The sequence below is a fragment of the Oppia nitens genome, unplaced genomic scaffold (assembly GCF_028296485.1).
Source record: "Oppia nitens isolate AA-2021 unplaced genomic scaffold, nextdenovo-longstitch-racon4-pilon3 scaffold2_pilon_pilon_pilon, whole genome shotgun sequence".
NCBI lineage: Eukaryota > Metazoa > Arthropoda > Arachnida > Sarcoptiformes > Oppiidae > Oppia > Oppia nitens.
Window position 1 is genome coordinate 6,925,219 of NW_026533210.1, and position 17,925 is coordinate 6,943,143.

The 17,925-nt window shown below is 21.8% G+C and overlaps 1 protein-coding gene across 1 annotated transcript; it reads left to right on the forward strand.

The window, feature by feature from the left end:
- Positions 1-563: 563 nt before the first annotated feature.
- LOC128955962 (uncharacterized) lies at positions 564-12,220 on the forward strand. The gene is made up of 3 exons (XM_054301641.1): positions 564-649; positions 11,173-11,299; positions 12,020-12,220. Exons 1-3 carry the CDS (start codon positions 597-599, stop codon positions 12,218-12,220), a joined length of 381 nt encoding a protein of 126 aa, XP_054157616.1. The 5' UTR covers positions 564-596.
- The last annotated feature ends 5,705 nt before the right edge of the window (positions 12,221-17,925 follow it).

The following is a 17,925-nucleotide window of genomic DNA, read 5'->3' on the forward strand; positions in this document are numbered from 1 at the left end:
TATTATATTTATAAAAAAATACAAATAAAATAATAATAATAATAATAATAATAATAATAATAATAATAATAATAATAATAATAATAATAATAATAATAATAATAATATAAATTTAAGATTTTGTTTTTTTGGAAAGTCTAAGTGATTTTTAAAAATATATAATTTATTTATTATTGTGAATCACAACATTTGTTGTATGAATTTAAATAAATAATTTTATTTCTTAGAAATATAAATACTGTAAAATACAAAAGTTATGTATAAACACAAATAATTTTTAAAATGAAAAAAATATTATTCCAGTCGATTTAATTTAATATTAATGTAAAATAAATAACAAATTGAATTTTAAGTTTAAAAATCTAAAATAACAAAAAATACTCTAACAGTGTATTCTATTATATATTCACAAAACAACTAAATTTCATAAATGATTTGTTAGTTACTAAAGATTCAATGGTTGAATCAGACAACTAATACTAACTTAACATAAATATTTAATAATAATAATATAAATAATTTTTTTTGTCAAATCTATAATATATGGTGTGTTGAGTGGCTAAAGACGACAACGACGACGACAACAACAATAAGAAATGCCTTATTTTTACGTACATTCCGTTAGGGAAAGGCTGTGCACAGCCGGAAGGTATTCATTAGCAATGTTTATATATATATATATATATATTATATACTTATATATTGTAATGTAAATACTTTATATGATTTCTTGAATAATATTGTTTTATAAACACAAATAGTTATGTATATAAAAATATTATTCTTGAAACCTACACATAGACACAGAAAACACTCAATAAGTGTTTAATAATAAAATATTGAAAATTATTTAATATTTTTCTTATATACTATAAAGTAGTTGTTATTAATAATATTTCAAAATAAACAATATATTTCTAAAAATTCTATATTAAATTATTTCAATTATTCAATTAAATTATTATTAAGATATTTTTATTTTAATATTATAAAAAAAGATTTAACAAAGCAAAGCTTTAAAAATAATTAAAATAGATTTAGTAATTTATTTTTGTTTAATTATATTGCATTTTAGTTTTCTAGATATTTATTTTAATTATAGTCAATAAAATATATTACTTTTATTTAATTAAAACATAAACATATTATAAAAAAACTTAATAATATATGTCAATATATTGTCTAATCATATGGTCAGTACTAATGATAATAGTATAACAAATATTATGTTATTTATTAACATTTACAAACTAATAAAAATAAAAACTTTTATCTAAAATACAATAGTTTATTGAATTTTTTTTGGATTTTTGAATTAATTCAAAATTAATTAATTTCAAGATTTCAAAAATAAAAATATGAAATTCAATACCATATAAGTAATGTTAAGTAGACTCAATAATACTGAATTTAATCACTGATTAAAATATACTGTACATTAAATACAGATTAAAATCGGTAATCATGTAAATAATTTAATAGTGTGTATAAAAATAAAATTAGTAATAGAAAAAAAATTAAAATCTTAATTAAATTATTATATTTTCTTTTATATTATAATGTTATTTATTTTCATCGATTAATGACTTTTATATATCTTCTTTATAATACTGTATTATTCAATACATTATTTTTGAGACTAAAATTATAAAAATTGCTATTTTATTGAATTTTAAGCATTTATAAAAGTTGAATTTTAGATAAAAATAATTATTATTTTTGTATCATAATTATTTATAACTTTAATATTAAATTTTTTAATTTGTTTGTTACTTGAGGAATCTTTTTCAAATTTTTTTTTAAATACATACTTATATATATTATTAATTTTGTAATCTTCATGTCTTATTTAACATTTAAAAAATACAAAAATGTATGAAATGATAAACAAAAATGTTATTTATTTTATTTTATAAATAACTAATGACTGAAAATATTAATATTATGTTTTGAGAAATGGTATTTTTTATTATTATTATTACACTGAAAACTACTTTCTTTTTGTTATTTTAGCATTTGTTTGATAAACACTATCTGACAGATAAATATTAACAAACAAAAAATAACAATAACATTACTAACAATAACTACAAAAATGAAAATATTAATTCATTTTCATCTATTGAATAACAATTTGCTATTAATCCAAAATATATGTTATAAAAGTTATTATAAGTTCTGTTTTATAAGTTTACAAAAATAATACAAATATAAAATGCTGTACAATAAAATATATATATAAATATTTATATTATTTTACAATTTTTAAAATAAATTATTTATATTTTATAACTAAAAAAAATTAATATATAAATAATAAATTAAACTAAACTATAAATATTTTTGATACAAGAATTTTGATATATTAAATTTATATTAAGATGAGTGAAAGTGAAATAATAAAATGATAAAAGTAATTAAATTATATGTTTTAATAATCACTAGATTTTTTAATTAGATTTTTAATATAAAATTGTAGTATATTAATAATTTAAGATATAAATACCTAATATTTGATAATAATTTAAAATTTAGAAATATTTTACTAAAACAAAATAATAATTTAATTATCAAATAAACTTGAAATTTTTGCTACATTTGCTACATATATACAGTACTTATCTCTATATTTATTATCTATCAAATGGCTGTCAACCTATTTAATGGTTAAACCTTTGACTTAAACCCTTTTTAAGTGACAGCATTGACCATACATTTTATATCATGACATGCCTGTGCAACAAATGTAACTATAAATTATTGTATCATTAAATAAAATAAAATTTTTATCTAAAATACAATAAATTATTATGTCTAAAAAATATTATTAAAACTTTTTTTTTAAAAATAATTATCTATGATTAATGATTATAATAAACTAATTTTTAATTTTATCAAATAATTGATTTTAGTAATATAGTCAAAATTGCAAAATTTTAGTTTTCAACTTTTTTCATTATTAATAATGGCAAGTTAACAAGTTTTTTATATGTCAATCAAATTGAAAATTTAAGTTTGATTTTATTATTAAAATATTTTCTAAACTTACAAAAAAAATTATTTTTTATTATCTTTTAGAAAAATTTCTATATTGATTATTTGTTCATAATGTAAAATATAAACATATGAAAAAAACTTTTTTCTCCAATAGATCTATATTGAAAAAAATATAATATAATTTTGTTTATCTTGTAAATATCATAAATTTAATAAAAATTTCTAAAATAACAAATAATTTAACAAATGACAAACATTAATGAATAGTTGATTTTATTAGATAATCAAATTAGAAACAAAATAATTAAATTATTTGTGTTTTAATTGAATACCTTATTATTAAAACGACAAATACTTGAAATACATTGTATTTGTTTTTTCAGTAAAGTCTTGAATAAATTTTCAGACAAATATCTAAATACATTCATTGAATACAAATGATTGATTCAGTAGTAATCAATATAAACAGTCAAACATATGATAATTTGTTATTTTTTCTTAAACTGTTTAGTCAAATGTAGGTAAATTGTAAACATTATAGACTCTATGATAGAAACTATAGCATATATATTGCTTATTATGTAAGTATATGTTACAGAAAAAACTTTTATACATACATAATATCTTTCATAAATTTATATGTTTGATATAAAGTTAACCGTTTTATATACATATATGTGGGCGACAAATACACGCACTGTTCACTTATAGACAATTCAAACATACTATATTAAAATCTATGAGACACGTGAGGCATATACTCAAGAGAGAGAGAGAGAGAGAGAGAAAGAGAGAGAGAAAAGAGAGAGAGAGAGAGAGAGAGAGAGAGAGAGAGAGAGAGAGAGAGAGAAAGAGAGAGAGAGAGAGAAAAGAAAGAGAGAGAGAGAGAAGAAAGAGAGAGAAAAAAAAAGAAAGAGAGAGAGAAGAAAGAGAGAGAGAAGAAAAAAAGAAAGAGAGAGAGAGAGAGAAGAGAGAGAGAGAGCATTTCTCGATGTTATTGACTTAGTCTAAAGATAGTCACTTATATACAGAATATTCTGTATTTTATATATACTGTGATAAAATATATCCTAAAATGCATTTAATATTGTATTATACAAAATACGAATAATCATTGCATGATTGCCAAAAATCTTTTTATATTTACAGTATATATCATACAGTTATATATTGTATACATTATATTGATTTATCAATCTATCAATCTGTTTGTCAATCTATCATTGTTTTTGTTTTATCTATTTTTATCGCATTAATTTTATATAAGTTTTGTCAATCAAAATCAGTTTTTATGTCATAAAAATATTATATAAAACAAATAGCTTATTGTTTATTATATACAAAAGACAAGAATAGTAGTCAAATAACGTTGATTTTTGGATAAAACAACATATAGTATAATACATATACAAACCCCATATATACACACATATATATAATAGACATCACATCTTATATCACAACCAGACATCAGATATTTATTTATTGACGACAAAGACAAACATCAGTCGACAATCAAATATAAATATAATAGAAATCTCTGCGGAATTTTTCAATGGAAATTTATGTAATTTGTATTTTTATATTAAAACAAAATAAAATGACATTTACTTACTAATAGTAAACAAATAGTAGACAAAAAATATACATTATAAAAATTAGATTACATAAAATGTTAAATTAATTTAAAATCACATATAAGAAAGAATATTATATAAAATATTAAAGTAAATATATATATATATATTAAAAGTTTATAAATAAAGTCTTTAATATTAACTATAGTTTTCAAACAAATGAATGTTTTTTTTGTGTTTTATTCGATTTTAGGCTAAAATATATGTATAATATATTTTAGAAAAAATACATATAAAATGCATTCATATGTAAAATGAGTGATTACGTTGAAATGATTGCTAAATATAAATAATCGTTAGATATTTTGTGTTTTTTTTTGTTAAACACATACAATCTCTCTCTCTCTCTCTCTCTCTCTCTCTCTCTCTCTCTCACACACACACACACACACACACACACACACACACTCATACATACAGGAATCTCATAGGAATGTCATCTTTTATCTAATTTTATTGTAGAGTCTGTAAAATCAGCTCCAAAAATAAATCCCTGGTATTTATTGTGAATAAATGTATTGCAATTGTTTGAGTGATTGAACGCTTCAATTAGTGAGAAAAATATATATAAAAAATAGAAAGAGAGAGAAAAAATCCAATTTTCTTGTTGTTGTTTTCTTTATGACTGCATTTGCATAAATACATCCTAAAATCAATACACAAATGGCACTTACGATATATACTGTATATATATATATATATATTTATATATTGATAGCAATAATATACTGTATATACTGTAAATAATACTTGAAAAAGTTTAATACTGTTATATTTTGTGCATAAAACCGTATTTTTAAAAACAATGCAAACGTTTGCATATTATTTCAAAATGGTTATGAATTATATATATATATATGCTATAGATATTTACACATAAAACACATTAAATATGTAATTTAATTAAGTTTGAAATGCTATGATAAAATCTAAGTTAAACTGTAAATTAAAATAAATGACAATTTTTTTTAAATATATTATATATATATCATAATAAAAAATTTATATATATCACACTCTATAAAAAATACAGTATCTAAACAGTGAAAGTCATAAATCTGTTTTAAATCGCAATTAATGTCAGTTTTTATTTGAAATTTTCAATTAAAAAAAAAGTTTTTTCATATGAAAAAACTAATTTTATTGCTGAGATTTATAATTAATTTTATGACATTTATGAAATTATTATATTAGTTTATATCATGTTTAATAATTTGTTTATTTGTCTATATTTATATATTTTTGCACTAAAAATGAAGCATATGTTATAATATTAAGTTAATAATATATTATATTTTTATAGTCTCATAAAATTTTTAAAATGAGATTTAAATATTTATAATAAATAAAATTTTTCTTATTAATTTTTAAGCTATTTATTAAATATTTTTATCAAATTATTTATGAAGTCAAGCTTATTTTATGTTTAAATAAATATTTATAATAATTATCAAAATACAATGACATTAAATATAATAACTATTAGTTATATAAAACAATAATATTTCCCTCGACTATTGTCTATAGATATAGTCTATATATAAATAAAACTTATTGATATTATATAATAAAACTAAAATTAATAAATTATGACATAATATTGTTATATATAGTTATTGTTTTAGCGTCAAAATTAATACAATAGCTATAATAATAATAATACTAATTAAACAATAACTATAACAATATTTTATATAATTATTTATTATTGATTTTTTATATTATATTTTTATTATTTATTGTTAAGCTATTCTAGTAATTACATAATGAATCATAAATATTATCATTAAACAAGTTATCATCATTATTCAAAAGTTCTGTATATTAATAAAATAAAAATTATTAAATTTATTTCAATGAACATTTTGAATATATGATACAATTAATACAAAAAAATATAGTCTTTCAACATTATTAAATACTGTACAAAATAACTAAATAAATGAAAAAAACATAATTTACTAAAATAATATTATGGTGTTTTGTATAAATAAAATTATACAGTATTTATTTTTAGTTTTAAAAATTTTTAAAACATTATATAAGTGAATGTTTTAGTCTTAAAAATAATCAGTATTTTTATACACATTATATACAGTTTACTATTATTGTATTGATTTATATAATTCAAAATTATCATCAAAATAAAGATAAACACAAATAAAATACAATATAATGTGTAAATTATTTATTTGTATAATTATTAAAGAGATCTGCTTAATATAGCGCTTAATGAGACGGAAAACTTTTTTATTTATCTTTTATATTATATAATATAGTTTTGTGTAAAAGTCTATTATATTTACTGTACAAATAAATCAAATTAAATTTTATATTTAATAATTTATTTAGTATTTATAAATATTTGCAAAAAAAATCAATAAATAATATATCAAATATTTATTAATAGATATTTCTTTTTATGTTTTTATATAAAAATTAATAATAAAATAAAAAATACCTATAATATTTCAACTATCAAATAATTTTATGTTATATATATAAATATAGAAACTTATTTTATTTATAAGTTATAGAGTATTTTAGTCATTAGAGATATTAATCTAATAATAGGATATTTATATTAATTATAAAATATAAATTATTTTAGGAAAGTTTTAGCTAACATAGTATAATAAAATAAGTCAAATATTATTTATTAATTTTTATGTTTAGTAATGTAAAAACTAATTTAATTAAAAACAAATAGATAATTGGCAACAAAAAATAGATATTAAAATATATAAATAAATATATAAAATTATGTGTTTAATTGTAAAAAAATTATGTTAAGTAATTTATTTGTGTAATTTATAAATATTATAGTAATATTTATATGATTTATAAGTATAAAATAAAAATATTAATTTATAATGTGTATGAAATAAAATTAATTATATGCATTAAATTATTACAATTATATTGAAAGGCAAAAATATTTTGCTATATTTTATCAAATTATCTTATTATGAAATTATTGGAGCAAATTGTTTATAAATTATTGAATGTCTGCTAACAAATACTATGAATATAAATCTATAGTACTTTTAATATCTACAGTAAATGTGTATCGGATTTAAGTGAATCGTAAAAATTGACAAAAAATGAAGTTTTTTTTCCTAATTTTACTACAATTTTAGCTAACATTACTGTATTATATTAACATTCAATTCAATAATAACTCAATATTACAAAAGACACAAACAAAATAATAATAATATCAAATCGTTTTTATATAATATAGATTTTTTTTTTCAATATATACTGATTTCAAATGTGTTGTTAATATCAGCTATCAATTTTGGAAATTGACTTCAATTGAATTTTAATAAAATTTTATTTAGTTTATTACATAAATTGTACTAAAATATTTTTCATAACTTTTTTCATATAATACAAAAAAATATGTTTATTAATTTTGTTCTATAGATAATGTGTAACAATAAAAATAGCTTATTAAAAATTATTATAAATAACTTTTATTTGAAATTATTTTTATTCTATAAAAAAAATTCAATTACTTTTATAACTATATAAAAATAGATTTATTGAAAAAATATTTACTAAATTACTAGTCTTTTGACAAAATTAAAGTTCTGAATCCCAGATAATTTTTAAATCAAACAAAAACTGTTTGCATTGAGATTTGAATAAAGTCTATACTTTTTATTAAACCACTCAATGGTTTGACATATGAAATGCTTTGTGACTTATGTTTGCCGACATTTAACTTTAGATTTTTTTGTTAATAAAAAGTATATAAAAACTCATTTGATAATGAATAAGTAGGAAAATGTTTTATTTTTGAGTACATTGAAATCAATATTCAATTTATTTTTTTTGTCATTGATTTTTGATATTTATTTTTAAAAAATAATGTATGTTACTGTATATATTGTATATAACATGAATACATTACTATATTTTAATACAATTTTATTCTATAGTTTATTAGATCTAATATTTAAGCCCTACATATAAAGTATTACAATATATTGTGTATTAAATTATATGTATAGTAGTAGTAGTAGGACTTAATAGTTTAAGATTTATTTTTTTGTAATAATAAACGAGTGACAATTATATTGATTTTTGTTTTATTTGAGCGCTTAATCGCTAAATATAACTAAAACAATAGTATAAAAGTAATACACAAATATCGCCGAGTATTTGGTCCGGAATTTAATTAACGTAAAATCCAATTAAGATAATAGTTATAAAGTTAGACAACAAAAACAAAAATAGTTACATCAAATTATATACAATATATATATATATATACTGTATGTACTGTACATCTTTAAATATATACATAATGTCCAACATTTATAAGATTGTATATAAATTACAGTGTATTCAATATACAGCATACTGTACTGTAATAAGTAAACGATATATAGTGTAGTATATAGTATGCAATATATTGTATTTATAAAACACATTGAATTGTATTGAATGTCCAAATAACCCAAATATCAGACAATTCAATCGTAAGACCCAATTGTTATGCCTCTCAATAACAACTCGAAACTAATGATAGACTTAATGATGAAATACAATTCAATCACATAATTTGTTACACCTTTTTACACATTTCTTATGGCTTATGAGTGACTAAACAACTATAATAAGCTGTAGACTACAGCCTGTAGTATCTATTTATGTATATATAGTATGTATGTATGTATGTATGTATGTATGTATGTGTGTGTGTGTGTGTGTGTGTGTGTGTGTGTGTGTGTGTGTGTGTGTGTGTGTGTGTGTGTGTGTGTGTGTGTGTGTGTGTGTGTGTGTGTGTGTGTGTGTGTGTGTGTGTGTGTGTGTGTGTGTGTGTGTGTGTGTGTGTGTGTGTGTGTGTGTGTGTGTGTGTGTTATCATATAATTATTTAGCTATTAATTTACAAACAAATCCTAAATTTTATTATAGCACTCAAAAACATTAATTATAGATAAGAGATATTTACATTTACATTGCAATTAATTAAAGCATTAATATATTATAGAATATGTTTAGATAAAACTATTTTTGTAATATTTGTAAAACACATACTACTAAAGTAATATTTATAAATAATTAAAAAATTTCCAATTACTTTAGGTTTATAATATTACAAATATGTTTGCTTTTAAATTTCATATAAAATAATTGTAGCAATTTGTGATAATAATGTATGTAAAAATTTTGATAATTAAAACTTATATTTGTATTTTTATAAATATTCATACTGTATGTCATCCATTCAATCGATTACTAAATAAATAAAACTATTGCATTTTAATGATATATACAAAAAGATTTTGATTTAAAAAAAATATCATACACTTTATATAAAATATAAAATTCAAAGTTAGTGATATTTTTTGTTGATAACTGGCAACACATCACTATAATATTTAAGTTTTTTAAATCGTTTTTATATATATAACTCGAGGCATTTTTTATACAACAGAATATTATATACTGTAAATATATATAAAAAATTTATATATCGATATATTTCATGTGTAATACAGTATTATATAAGTGCTATAAAGTGTATGAATGTTTGGTTGAATATTACATATACACAAAAAACCGGATCTTTTTTTATAAAAAGCCTTATGTCTGGTGTTTGACTTTTTTTAGCCGACAATTCAATTTCATTCAATCAAATAAATTCTTGGATTTTAAATTGTACGTTAAATATTTGATATAATATATATAGATATATGAACTATAAGTAATATAATATATATTATCCGTCGATAAATTGTATAAATCTTTACTCTTTTTTTATTTTTTTATTTTTTTATTTTTTTGAAATCAATATTATATTTATCAAACATTTATATGTTTAAATATACTGTATGGATATGTGATGAATATTTCGTATATAAACTATTTTATAAGGGATTTTGAAAAAATAAGTTCACAATATATATATTTTTGTGACAGATTTTTTGAAGTGTAAATACAAATAAAATTGATTTTTAAACTATTTATTGAATAATTGTTTATGTAATCATATGTGGTTTTCAAAAAATATTATAATAAATCATTTTTGAATTATTTGTAACTTATGATAATTTATTTATTTGTGTGAATGATTTTAAATAAATTTATAAATACTGTATTTAGATAATAAAGTAATTAAAGCAATTAATCTTTAATTAAGTATTAGTGTAATACACATGTATTAGTGTCAATCATACTAAGTTATATGTTAGTTATTGTTAATTAATAATTATAATATATAGTAATAATAACAAATTACTCATTAATTTACAAATATAATTATAATATTTACGCAATTATTTGTAATTAAAAAACATTATTATTCATTTAGCTAATTATTTATATTATAAATTATCAAAAAGTACACTAATAACAGATTACCATAATATTAATTTAAATAATTAAAATTTAATAATAATAATAAAAATCTTAGTAATTTTAAATCATTTATTCATTTTAATTATTACATTAGAATTTTTGAATGATTTTTATTTTATGTTATTTTATTTTTGTCTTTTATTTATCTTTTAATATATCCAATAGATTACCGCAGATCTATTGTAACCATACTTTGCTGACTCGAGCCGTTCACACCCGCAATGATTTGTCTGAACAACAATTGGCTGATATGTTTATACAGCAAAAGATTGATGCCATCATCTATATTATTGTAAGCATTCATAATATATCGTTGATTTAATGACTTAACAATACCTAATACTATAATAATCTCAATAATATTATATATAGAAAAAACTATTTAGCAAATTCTATAGTATAATAAAAAAAAATTTTGCTTTTGTATACAATAATTTCAAAACCAATGTGTATATAATACAAGTACAGTAGTCGAGAAAAATTATACACTTCATATACTGGCTAATGTCACGTATACAGTAGTATTAATCATTTGTTAATAATTTTTTATTATTTCATTTATAATAAATTGCTGTTAAACCTATAGATAAGACACACATCAAAGAATTGAGTGGAAGAAAAAAAATCATTTCTCTAACTTTGAGATTATTTAGTCATTAATTATATGTCTTTCTGTGTGTGTGTGTTTGTGTGTGTGTGTGTGTGTGTGTGTGTGTGTGTGTGTGTGTGTGTGTGTTGGTGTGTTGGTGTGTTGGTGTGTTGGTATAGTTATTATTTGCTTTTATTTGTTATAAAACAAATGTTATTTCTTATTTATATATATATATAAATTTACTCATATCATGTTTTATATACTCATATCATGTTTTTTCTCTTTTTTTACTTTTTGCTTCAACTCAATGGTATCATCAAATGAATCGACATCACTGGTCTAATGTCATATAATACCCGAAAAAATTACACATTAATTATTATTATCATTATTATTATTATTACTAATAACAAAAAAAAGATTGTTTTAATTTTTTACGGAGTAATCATATCGATAGTATTGGTAACCAATTGTCATCGATTTCGTGACGAACGGTTCGACCTAAAGATTCCCCGACGAAAGGATTTGATGGTCAGGAGTGACAGTAGTCTGAAAATATTGGATCCGATCAGAGATAGTGTTCCCAACTATTCAGCCATCAATGTTGAGACTGACGTTTAGTATCTATATATCATATATTATATCTATGTATAATAATATTATATTTATTTTATAAAATTAATAATAATATATCATTTGGTATTAACCAGTGATTAACTCAATAATTACTTGTTATGTTTTATTTGAAATAACAAAAACATTTTATTGTACACCAATTTACGTCAATTTTATAAATTTAATATAAAAAATATAATTGGTTTAATTTTCAAAGTGCACAACTTTAAAATTGTCATTAATTTTATTTTATAAACAAAAATATTAATCAGTTTTTTATAATAATTATATTATATTAAAATAATTATCTATTTGTTCTTAAAAATAATTATTGTAATAACAAATTAATATTAATAATAAACATGAATATAATATCGATAAACTAATTTTTATTATATGTATGACTACTATTGTGTTTTTTGTATAAAATGTATAGTTAACTGTGAAAATCATTATTATTATATAATGAAATAAATGTAAAATTATTTTTTAACAAAAATATTCTACATGTTTATCTTGTTTAAACAAAAATTGTTATACTGTATTGTGTTCAACATAAATTTAAATAATACAATAAGTTTATTTTCTTTATATATTAATGTTATATAAATTTTAATAAATGTATAATTATAATATTCTATATAATAAAAATTATAAACTAAAAAAAAAGTTTTTAAATATTGATTTATATTTACATTATCTAAATGATATTTAATATGTATATTAAAGTAAAGAAAAAAATTATTATTTTTATTATATAAATACTACTACATCATTATTAAATTAAATTAAAATTTTATGTGATATTATAGTTAAAATTGATAAATTTTTATTATTTATTTTTATCATTTTTATAAAACATAATGTAAAAATCTATATATCTAAAAAATAATTGGACGCATTGTGTAATAGTAGTGTATAATAATAGTATTTATATACAAAATAATAATAATAATGATTCATTTGAGTATAATTGATGTTTTCAATGTTATAATACAACATTTATCTAACATTAAACTTGTATCCGAGCTATTATAATGACCAACTCTTGTGTAATTATAGGTAATATTATGTATATATTATTATTATTATTATTATTATTATTCAGATAGGTAAATCTGCAAAAATTAACATAATATAATTATTATTATAATTTAAGATCTAAATATTTTTTTTGAAAATGTACCAGTTTATTTTATAATTAGTTTCTAAATTTATGTAAAACTAAAAACAAAATTAGATCATTATTTTTCATTTAAATAAAAATTTTTATAAATGTATTTCTTTAAAACCTTATAATATATTTATTTATAATATTTATATTATTATAAAATATTTATTTATATTATATTATAATATTACAGTTATAATAATAAATATTTAATATTAATTTATATTATATGTACCGTAATATTATATTATTGAGTAGATTTGAAATAAATCCATAGTTACCTTTCTAGAAATTTATTCAATGAATAATAAAATCAAATAAATACTTAAATAATAAATCTTAATTCAATACTATAATGTAATATAATATACAGTATTATTGTTAATATGATTAATGTAAAAAAATATATGAAATTAGAAATAATATCCTTAAACAATTGAAACTATATATGAAAATAAATTTATTAATAGTTTTTTTTATAAAATGTTTCAAATTATCGACAAATACTGTAGTATTTAATTACATAAACAGTTTTAGTAATAATGCATTTTTTACTGATATATACAGTATATTACAATTGATGTTATAAAATTTATAAAATACTATAATATAAATAATAGATGACAATAGTCATGAAATCTCTATTAATAAAAGTAATTAATAAACTCATGTTATTGTAAGATAAATGATTATTAGACATAAGTAATTGTTATTATAATTTGTTGAAATTATTATTTAATAAATTTTTCTATATTTGAGGACATTATACTATATATTTTGACTACTAAAGGAAAGTACAATAATATAAAATACAATGTATAGAAACAACATTTATCATTATTTTATTGACAGTTATTTTGAGGTGTACTCTACTGTATATAAGTGTATGTAATATATGAAAGGGGCCGAAAATACCTCAACTTTTATATTGAATTTTTGAATATAATTATTAGATTTTTTATAGATATTTCATACATTCATAATTCAAACTTTATATTATTAATAGATTTGTAATTCAGAGTGAAATGATAGTCATATGAGAGAAAGAATTATTGATAAGTTTATCGAAAGTTTCCATGAATTACTCTATATTCAGTTATTTTCCTATTTTAATAATTTGTAATTTTAAGTAATTTCTATAATAAATTTTACTCTCTTGCCTACGCTTGAAGAAAGCAGTCGATAGACTTGTCAATCATTTTTAAGGCAAATGAAACATTCAATTTAAATAATACTTCTATTTTTGTAACTAATATGTAATTAATATAATAATTAATAAATATATTTAATCATCAATTGAAGTGTGCATTGAGTGAAAGTTTGTCTTAAGTGTGAAGTATGAGGGATATCGGCAGGTAATTGAAGTCAAGACAAATGACCGCGACATCGAAAGGGTGATTACGAGAACTGCAATACTATCGGACCAGACATACTGTCTGAATTCGATCCCCGAGTACCTAAGTTGAGCTGAGCGACTGAGCTACAGTTCCTTGTAACTGGTCATAAAAGTCAGGCCCGTTTCAAGTGGTGGAGGCGCCTGTTGTCCAAAAACAGAAGAAATAGAAATTAGAAGACAGCATAAGAGGTAGACAAGATTGTCTACAAAGAGGTGGACCAGATTGTCCGCAAATATTAGAGAGAAAGACTGTCATTAAAAGAAAAGACTAAAGTATTGCAAAATAGAGATTAGAAGCCGAAACCGGAAGTTGCGAACCGGAAGTACAGCTTATAAGATGTCACGGGAATTTGTAAGAAATTTCTTAGCGATAAAAGAGAAATTGGGCGATAGATTCGATCCCAATATGACACTCAATGATATTTCGATGATTATATCTCATCACGAAATAGAATCGGATGAAGAATCAGAAGATACAGTCATTGAAAGTGCAGAAGAGAAGAATACGACGAAAGCTAAGAAATTATTAGAAGAAACGGGACTACAGAACGAAAATAAGAGTATAGATGAAGAATTAGAAGATTTCTTTGGTACTACCGTTGCAATGGACAACGCAGACCTTGAATTCACAGAAATAGAAGGACTTCGAGAACAGGCAGACATATTAACTGCTTCTCAACTCGAATTCATAAACAAAGAGATTAAGAATACGGAAGAAAAGTTAAAACAGTTAAATGTTTATCAAACCCGTATAAGAGAGGGTAGACCTCCTATTAGTCCCGAAAAGATGAACGAATATAAAAGAAAATTAGAGACCGAAAAGTCGGCAAAAGAAAGTAGTCCGCAAATGCCTATATTAGAGGTACAGACAGAGCCGAAAAAGACGGACAAAAGAGATTTGAAATCAATTCAGAAGAAATTACAGTTCGAATCGACAATAATAGAGAAAGATAGACAACCGCTGGAACCGATTATTATCGAGAAACAGCCGTTGAAGACATCGATTACGAAACATATTAATGATACCGGAAATGTGATATATTCTGACAATGAGAAGAATACTCAACAAAAGACGACTACAAATGTAGAGAACCAGAGATCAGAAACCTTATATTCAAAGGGAGTATTGAAAGACTGGGGAATTACGAATAAGAAGACACAGTTTCCGAAGGATAGCCAATTTGATTGGATATCAACAGACCCGAAGAGAAGTGATAAGAGTAGATCAAAAGTCATTTCGAGTATAGAAGTACCGGATGACCAGATTAATGAAGAGATAGATAATTATGCGATAAATTCACCGCCTCGAAGGATGAATATAAATAAACAGAAACAATCGACACCAGAGAAAGAAGATCGAGAATCAGATCCTATGTTATTATTAGTCGATAGATTAGGAGAGATATTAGAAGATCGGAAAATGCCGAAAAGTCATTTTAGAAAAGCGCCGAAATTTAATGGCAAAGAAGAAGAAGCGAGCGAATGGCTAACCGATTACAACAGATTTGCGAAAACTCAAGAGTGGTCTTCGAGAAATAAAGTAAAGAATGTAAATCAGTATCTCGAAGGAACAGCTTTAGATTTTTACGATTATAAGTATCCGGAAAATAATCCCGAAAATTGGGAAGACTTCGAAGAAAATTTTAGAGAATGGTATGGATTAGGCGAAGGACAAGATACCGCATATAATGAATTAACGAATGCATACCAAAAATCAGATGAGAGACCGTCAGAATTTGTTACGAGAATTTTGGGTTTATCAAAGAAATTACCGGGAGATAATACATTAACGGTAATGAACCGTATAAGAGTTGGTCTAAGAGACAATTATTTAATTAATCAAGTTTCAATGGCGAACAATCCCGAAGAAGTTAGAAAATTTTTAAGAAATAAGGAAACAACCGAAAGACTCAGAAGATTGAATGAACCGAAGAAAACATATCAAAGAAATGATATTGTATTTAGATCAAGAAGAAGAGAAGATAATTCAACCGGACATATAAAAGCCGGAAACGAGCAAAAAGGGAATAGAAAAACATTCAGTTGTTTTAATTGTGGAAAACCAGGACACTTATCAAGAGACTGCAGAATACCGAGAGATCGAGAAAACAGTCAGAAGAGATACGAAGAATGGTTGAAAACAAATGAATCGACGAATGAACAGAAGAAAGAAAACACGAGAACAGATATGAGAAATGATTATACGAATAATCAAAGTAATTTCAGAACTCGTGGAAACCAGAATGAACGTCAAAGTTATGACAGTGGAAGTCATATCTCGAGCGGGAGGGAATTAGTTCCAGTGAAAACAAAAGAATTTGATCCGTGGACAGACCCGGCAATAGCGAAACACTGGTCTACTTTCAACTATGAGAAGTCGATGGAAGAGATATTAGAAAAACTAGACTTAGGAAACGTTCCAATTATCCAGATATTAGTCGATGGCATACCAGTTAAAGCGTTACCAGACTCTGGATGTAGTATTACGATAATTAACAAAGACTTAGCAGAAGCACTGGGAAAAAGATTGAAACCATGGCCAAGAAGAGCGATGGAAACAGCAGACGGAAGATCAACCTATCCCAATGGATATCTCGCAAATGTGAAGATTTCTATGAAGAATAAGAGTTTGAATTTAGCCGTTGCTGTATCTAACATAAAGAATCCGCCAGTGATATTAGGAAATGATTTTTGCGAATCAATGAATTTGGTGTGTATATGGAAGGGACGAATGATAAGAGATGCAGAAGATTGTTTGAGTAAAGAATACCTCGACTATCTTAAGAGTCCAAGATGTCCAGAACCGCCATATAGATATACAGAATCGACAAGTAAAGAGAGTTCGATGGTTGTTGCAGCAGCCAGAGGAAAAATTAATTCATGGCCTAATCAGCGATGGATCGTCAAGAATGACGGATACGAAGAGTATCGAAAGAATGAGAAAAGAGGTAATGGAAAGACATTATCCAATATGATTATAACTGAACCTACAGACAGTTCGAGTCAAGAGTCGGACAATTCAAGTGAAGGTTCGGGTGAGTCGAATAATTTAGATAATTATAGTCGCGTGAAGTCGAAGAATGACAAACGCAAAGATAAGAGTGAAAAGAGTTCGGCAAAAGTATTTGCATATATGACAGTTGG